Source organism: Zonotrichia leucophrys, chromosome 2 (genome assembly GCF_028769735.1).
Source record: "Zonotrichia leucophrys gambelii isolate GWCS_2022_RI chromosome 2, RI_Zleu_2.0, whole genome shotgun sequence".
In the NCBI taxonomy this organism is placed as follows: domain Eukaryota; kingdom Metazoa; phylum Chordata; class Aves; order Passeriformes; family Passerellidae; genus Zonotrichia; species Zonotrichia leucophrys.
In genome coordinates, this window is record NC_088171.1 from 7,298,881 (window position 1) to 7,306,913 (window position 8,033).

General features: G+C 44.7%; 1 protein-coding gene across 4 annotated transcripts in view; it reads left to right on the forward strand.

The window, feature by feature from the left end:
* The window catches only part of GALNT11 (polypeptide N-acetylgalactosaminyltransferase 11), a 47,491-nt gene extending 39,458 nt beyond the window's left edge, over positions 1-8,033 (forward strand). For 3 of the 4 annotated variants that reach the window (XM_064703878.1, XM_064703880.1, XM_064703879.1), the window contains exons 11-12: positions 4,580-4,717; positions 7,264-8,033. In XM_064703878.1, the coding sequence (XP_064559948.1) occupies positions 4,580-4,717; positions 7,264-7,395 (270 nt within the window). In that variant the 3' untranslated portion in view covers positions 7,396-8,033. Of the gene's footprint in view, positions 1-266; positions 820-4,579; positions 4,718-7,263 lie in introns of those variants that run through there. The other variant, XM_064703881.1, reaches the window with a different exon arrangement.

The window sequence follows — 8,033 nt, forward strand, 5'->3', positions numbered from 1 at the left end:
AGCTCTTTAGGTTGGTTCCTCACACTGGAATTTAGAGCAGCCCTTTCCTGCCCTGCTGGTGTTTGTGTACTGCACTCCCAGTCCTCTGCTGCTGGAGTGGCTGCAGTTTGGGATACAGGAATGATTTGGTGTTAAATAAAAGGAATTCAGGAGGTTCTTTGGCTACAGGTGAATTGCTGATCTGGGGATTAGTTAGGGATGGATTGAAAACCTAATGAGAATTTTTGGATCACTACATGAGGCCTTTGCTGTTTCACTTCTTGCAGGTGACAGAAATTCAGGACTTGGATAAAAAGTCTCCAGGATAGAGAGAACTTCAGTTAATGCCATAAAGGCTTATATAGCTAAAAACTACCCTGAGAACTTTATGATTTAGGAGCCCTTGGGACCCAATTCTAAAATCTAGGTTGGATCTAAAGAGGAAAGTAATCAAAGGCACAGAATAAATGGAGCATGGGATGTAAAGCAGCACAGCTTTAGTAAAGGTGGGTTGTGCTGGGCTGACTTGATGCTCTATGACATGGACAACAGTTTTTAGGGTTTGGAAACTGCAGCAGTGGAGGCAGAGTGATTTGTGACAGTCCCAACAAAAAGCTTTGTCACCTGATGGGACTTCCTGCCTCCTGCTGTGGCCTCAGCAGCTGGGTGTGACAGGGACAGAGGGGTGTTTGCAGGTCTCAGGATAACTGGGGCTGCCTCCTGACACGTGGCCTTCAGATGTCAGACAGGAGCAAGTACAAGCACATCCTTGTGCTTCACCTCTGCAGCACTGAGAAATCATCACTGGGACCAAATGGCCACTTCCTGTGCTTGTGTTAAGGGTGCATTAATTAAAGCTGGCATCAGAATGGAGTTTTTCCTATTTGTTCTATTCCAGTAGCTATAGGACAGTCAGCAAGTCTTATAAATTAAAAAGGCTGTGTGGGTGTAATAGTGACTGATGGGCAGCATCACCACCAAGTGATTGCACATTTGCAGTGCCAAAGCTGCAATTCTGAGCCATTCTGGGTGAGAAAGCCTGGGCATGATGTCCACACAGTTATGCTTCCCTTCTCCTTGCTGCAATATTTCTCATAATGAAGTGCCACATGCCTGAAGGAAAATCTCTGTTGATTTTCCACATCAAAACTTTTTTCTGACTTTTTTTAATCCAGGAGAACAAATTTCAGTTATCCCTTTGGCGCTGAGAGAGACAAATCTGTGCTCTGATTGTTGACCTTTGGCTTCTTGTCTCATGAATCTGCTTTGCTAGTGGTAAATTTAGCAATTATTTTTCATAAATAAAAACTGGCTGTGCTATCTTCTTTCACCGTGATTTTGTTCTCCAACCAAGTATGTCAACCAACACTGTTTTTCTGCTATTACACTTATTTTGTTCTAATAAATCTCAAGAGTGCATTCAGCCAACTTGCTGTCATAACCTCTTGAACAATCTTGCTATAGATATGTGAGAACAGTGTAGAGAAAGATGACATTTATTTAGCAGCTTCTTATAAAAATAGCAAGAAACATCCTGACTATTGGAAGCTTTTAACTGTAGTTTCACTCAGCTTGTTGGCATTTTCAGCTGGTTTTGCCCTAGAATTATCTGGTTTATGCCTTTGTCCTAGGAAAAAAGCCTGTGTTTGGTCTGGTGAGTGCATGTGAGAGTTGACCAGCCTCTCTAAAGTCATGGGATTGGCCTTAAAAGCAATTCTGGTTTACCTTTGGTTTATGCTTGCTTTGTTTTCTCTAGCCTTCATGGCTGCTAAGGAATTTCAAATCTAATTTAACTTGGATTTAAAAGCAATAAGAGGTATTCTGTAGCTTTCAGTTGTATCAGCATTATGGGCAATCCTTTTCATTGTAGTTGACTTAGATGTCATCATTAAGTAGAGTTGAAAATTAGCCAGGCACATCACACTGTCCTGGTTTCTCAGGCTTGACATGACTGACTTTCAGTTCATAATTTTGCTATAGAAAGAAAATAATTGGGGAAGTGTTTTTTTGTATCTAGAAAATACATTAAAAATGATGTCTGTAAGTTATAATGAAAAGGATGCTCCATTAACTGTAGTAGAAACAGCTTGGGATAATTCTGGGGACTGGACACAATCCCAGTTTTAGAAACCAAAGTCTTCACAGGGATGATCTCCTAACTCTGCTAGTTAGGAAGTGCATGCAGGTTAAAAATATCCTGCACCTCTATTGCCTCTTTTTTAAAATAGATTACATTTTTAAATGGTTGTCTTTGGGGTGGTGGTTTTTTTTTTTGTTTTGTTTTTGGTTGTTTTTTTTTTTTTGGTTTTTGTGTCTTTTTTTTTTTTAAGAAAATACATAGGAGGATAAAAGAAGAGAGCTCTCAGAAGTGAGACATAAATCCTGGGAGGGCACCTTTCTGCTTACAGACTTTAGAAACTGTGCTGCCTGCCAGGAGTTTCATTCCTATATGGGGCTGTTGCTCCTGACAGCCTTTGGCAGCAAGAGCTGAACATTATCCTTTCAGCCTTCAGCAGAAAATTAGTTAATAATTTCTGGAGTATGCTAAGGCTTGCAATTGTGTAACAAAGAAACCTCATGGGGTGGCTTTGCTTTCCTGGTGCTTGAATCTGTTAATAATCTGCAAAATCATAGTGATACTCTAATCTGGATTTGGAACCAAATTTGGGCCTATTTTTCCTCTTTCCTTTGTTTTCTACACTAAACACTTAATTAGTTTGAAATTAATTTTGGCTGTCTTGTGTAAGCCTTTCTGGAGAAGTTTCACACTGGGTTTAACCACTGCCTTGTGCTCTGTGCCATCACTCAGCTTTTGATTGAAGATCTGTTCCCTGTGTCACTGCATCTTCTCTCTCCATTCCTACCAGTTCATCTCTTGTTTGGACTCAGCCCCATCATTGTTCTTTCCACAGTAATTCTCTCTGGCAAGTCCTGCCATTTCTCCATTCTCTCCTCCCTCTTTAATCTTGCCATGCTTTCTTTTTCATGGCAGGCTATAAACAGCAAAAACTATTTTAGAAGGCACAAAATGCCTGAGGTTGGGGCAAATTTTAATGTGATCCCTGCACTCCTTCCAAGGAGGCCTTCCTTGTGTTATAATAGTCACTGTGATAATGAACTGAGTGCTGTCCAACTGAGGCTGTGTCCCAAATCCCAGCACCTCCCAGAAGGCTGCTTTTAGTCTCATAGGCCAAAAAAAGAGACAAAGCAAAATTTATGTGCCTGAATTTTCTGCCTAGAGTTTGATATGCCATATTGTGACTGTGAAACTCCTGCAGACTTAATGGAAAAAAAAAATTAATTACACAGTGAGCATGGCAAGTGCAGCACTGAGCTGAGCAATGGGAACAGGGCTGGAACAGGAGCACAGCACAGGAACTTTGTGTGTCTGTAGGTACTTCAAGGACAGGTATGAGGGGCTCAGCTCCTCTTGTTCACAGGCTCCCGTGTCAGGGGAAGGGATTTGCCTTGCTCAGCACCCCAGAGGCTGGGAAGTGCTGTCCAGCTGCCCTGTGAGTGCCAGGGCTGCCCTGTGCATTGGGAATAGCTGGCATTGGGTGCTGAGCCTGATGCTCCCAGGATCTTCCCTGCACTACAGAGCCACACTTTCCATTTACTTCTCTTTTCTCTACCCCTCTGTAACCCAGGATATTTTGAGGTGCACACCCCCAAGTTCCTGAACTGCTTTGCTTTCTGGTTTGGGATTCACTCTCCTGTTGGTTATGAGAGCTCCAGGTCTTCCACAGATGTGATCTTGTCAAGGGAGGGAGAACCAGCAGCTCCTGCAGTTGGAGCAGGCTGCTGTTCCTGCTTCCCTGAATGTCCAGCTGTGCCAGATGTGCCTTGCTGAGAGCCAGCAGGGTTTGGGCATGAATGGCAGCAACTGAAGGTGCCTGACACATTTCTGGTACCAAGAATAAAAATACCTGCTCTGTTCAAGCAGCATGTGGGAGAGGACAGACAAGAGGCAGCTTGGATGTGTCCTTGCTGCTTGTTGGAACTGACAGCTGGTTCTTTCAGTGTGATCACAGAGAAACTCTTCTGTCATGTCAATTCAGGAGCCCAATTGCAGTTTAGGCTGCAAATATGAACCAGTGCATTCCTGTTGTCATTATATTGCAGAAGTTCTATTATCAGTACATTGCAAGGGTTCCATATTGCCAGAGTTTTGTACCTCCTTGGTGTTTCTTGTAGGCAGCTCCTCCAGGCACTGACTCTTCCTCATCCTCACAGCAGCCAACTGACTCCAGTTCCTCTCAACCAACCAATCCACTCTTTTATAACACTGTTCTTATTGGCTACAGGTGTGGCCTGTTAGCATCAGGCCTGCTCCTAATCCTTAATAATTGGCTCAGCTGCAACTCTTTAGGGGGTAAGATTACTTTCTATACCACCTTTATTTACTTATATTCTATCCCCCTACACATTCCTGCCTCATGCAGGTGGGCCCAGGGAAGGGGCTGCGTTCAGTTCTCACCACTCCCTGCAAGGCCCATCTCTGACATCCAGATGTTGAAGCATCTCCTCTGTAGCTGAACAAAAGGCTCAATGAAACTGCCCTGAAACATTGCAATCAATGTCTTTCCATCTCCTCTTTCAGGTGTGGATTTACAACGAGGATCATGAGCTGATTTTGAATAATCTGCTGTGCTTGGATGTGTCTGAAACTCGCTCGTCCGATCCCCCTCGGCTGATGAAGTGCCACGGCTCGGGTGGCTCCCAGCAGTGGACATTTGGGGTGAGTGCAGGGGCTGCCACTGTGCATTGCTTGTGATCAGTGTCTCACTCAGGGACAGGTGTGGTTATTCATTGTTGTGGTGTTGTGGGTCCCAGGATGAGGTGAGAGATGAGAATTGACTCCCAAGTTCTCAGAACGCTGATTTATTATTTTATGATATTATGTTATAGGTTATATGTTATAACCTATAACATATAACGTATAACATATAACTTATATGTTATAGATTATATGTTATTATACTATATAGTATATATTATATTTTATACTATATCATATTATATATTATATATTGTATGAAAATTATATACTAAAACTATACTAAAGAAAAGAGAAAAGAAGACATCAGAAGGCTAGCAAAGAATGATAATAAAATCTCGTGACTGACCAGAGAGTCTGACAGAGCTGGCCATGATTGGTCATTAAGTAAAAACAATTCTCATGGAATCAATCAAAGATGCACCTGTTGGTAAGCAACCTCTAAACCATATTCCAAGCAATCAGATAATTATTGTTTGCATTTCTTTTCTGAGGCTTCTCAGCTTTTCAGGAGAAAAATCCTGGCAAAAATATTTTTCATAAAATATGACAGTGACATGGTAGCACTAACAGGACATCAGGGCTGAGTTTAATTGTGACCAAACCTCAGATGTACCAAAGCAGTTGCACTGCACCAGGCCCAGCCCCTGGTTCAGGCAGCCTTGTACAGAAGTTGCACAGGCTTTGATGGCTGCATTTCAGTCTTATTAAGACTTTTGGTGTGCTCTGGGACATGCAGGCCCTTTGCAACAAAGAAAGGTTTTTGCAGCTCCATTGAGCCTTTCTTCTGCCAGTCACAGCCACCCACAGCACTGTGGCTCATCTGGGCTATGCCAGAGAGAGCAAAATCCACCCCAGAGCTTTGTTGTGTTGTGTTTGCAGGCCTGGGAGGCAGGAGGAGTCCATGTGGTGGTTCCTGCTTAGTGCCTGAAGAAGCACAGGCCAGAGCAGTTGCTTCTGCCCTGCAATTGATCTCATTAGTTTAATTGTTAATGCCTGGAGTGGCCAATCCAACTGAGCCAGTGCTGCTCACACATGGGGTTTGTCTCCTGGGTGTGCACTCAGAGGCTGCCCCTCACATGCCCTCAGCCTGCTGAGACTCTGTAGCACCAACGTGGTTGAACAAAGGCAGGGAGAGTGTCGGGACCCAGCACATCCCTGTGGCTGCCCTGAGCAGCCCAGACCCCTGCCAGGGGTCTCAGAGACCCTGCACCGAGCCCAAGGTGCCCCTGTGGGTTTGATTATAACCTGTGGAGCAAGTTACCAACCTTAGATGAAGATCTGCAAGCCACAACAAATGAAGTAGAATGACAGTGAATTTATCACGAGGTGAAAGAATAGATTTTGGGGTTTTTAGCATGGAGGTTCAGGGGACAAGATGGAGGGATCGGGGCATGTTCTGCCTTTCTCCTTCTTCTTGGCCTCCATCTTCTGCTGTAATGTTGGCACTTACAGATTGGTTTAGAGTAGAAAACATAGGTGATAGGTATTGGGAAGTAATTATAACCATTGTATACGTAGTTTTTAGTATAAAGACATAACACTGCCCTGGGGGCAGGCAGAGTGCCTGGACTGTCCTGTTGGATGGACCTCAGCAGGATATGAGAAAATATTTTATAGATAAGGAACAATAAACAACCTTGAGACCGAGAAATGAAGAGCTCTGACTCCTTCAATGCCGGCTTGCAGCAAAGCTGTTTCCTCGTCACTCCTGGCTGGGGTTTGGCCTTGCCCTGGCTGTGAGCACCCACCGTGCACGAGGCCTGGCAGCTCTCCAGTGTGTGGGTGCTGAGGGCAGGGGCACTGCTAATGCAGGGTCAGATACAAAACAGGGACTCTGGTCAGCCTGGAGAAGGGAGGGCTCCAGGGAGACCCTAAAGCATCCTTGCAGTGCCTAAGGAGGCTACAGGAGAGCTGGAGAGGGACTTTTTGCTAGAGCGTGGAGTAGCATAAGACAAGGGGGAATGGTTTTAAACTGACAGAGGGCAAGTTTAGGTTAGATAATAAGAAATTCTTTGCTGTAAGGGTGGTGTGAGGCTGGAACAGGTTGCTCAGAGAAGCTGTGGATGCCCCGACCCTAGAAGTGTTCATGGCAAAGTTGTATGGGCTTGGAGGGTTTGATCCAAATGATCTTTAAGGTCCCTTCCAACCCAAACCATTGTAGGATTCTGTGACCTGTCTGTGCCCACCACAGCCTTGTGGGCTCTCTCTCTGCTGAGTGCTGGGGATGTTTGATCATCCCTCCACTCATTAAAAGACTGTGCTATAAACAAATCCCAGCTGGGGGCCTGTGAGGACGTGAGGGCCTTTGTTTCCAAGTCTGGCTGTGGCTCTGGGGTGTGCTGTACTGCACTGCTGCTGTGGGGCTGCTGGGGCAGGGAGGCTGCTGAAAGGCTCATCTGTCAGGAGGAGCACCCCCTCCCCTGGGGCATCACTTCCAGCCCCAGTTGGACAATGGAGAACAGAAGTTTCAGTAAATAAATCCCATCTGTCTTTGTCTGCTCCAGAAAAACCAGCGGCTGTACCAGGTGTCGGTGGGGCAGTGCCTGAAGGTGGTGGATCCCCTGAGCCACAAGGGCTACGTCACCGTGGCCATCTGCGACGGGTCCCTTCCTCAGCAGTGGCACTTTGAGAGCTGACACAGCCAGCAGGTGGCTGAGGAGAGTTCAGCTGAGCCTGCTTCCCCTTCAGCCACGGTCTGAAGTCATCCTGGAGGGGTTTGTGCAGAGCCCTTGGCACAGCCGCGGAAGGAGCTGCTGGAAATGCCCTGCCCGAGGAGCTGAGCGTGAAGGTCTGGGTGTCACTGGGCCCTGGTCACACACTGAGAGCAGCAGCCCCACTGCACCAAGGAGTGAAATTTATCATCAGCTCCTTGGATGGTCCTGGATTATTGGACTGGTTTTAAGTAAGAGAAATCATTAGAGCAATGTAATTTAAATGGTGAGATTTCAGCTTTGTGGATCATGACAATGACAGAAAGGAGTCCTCCTTGACTATTTCATGTGCAGTATCTCAATAATTTACATTTCTAGTATGGGATTACTGGCCAAAATTATTTTACTTTTTCTGGAAAGTGTTTTTATTCCCTTTCATCTTCTGATAATTGTCATTTGAAATATTTAAATTTAGTTCTTTTAATTTTAGGACATTTCATGTAGTTTAAGTTCTTTGCTGTCATTCGTCACCTCATATTTAAAACAAAGTAACTATTGCAAAGTCTATTTTGATGACTCATGACAGTAGCTGCATTTAAAATAAAGTATCATTTTTTTATTAA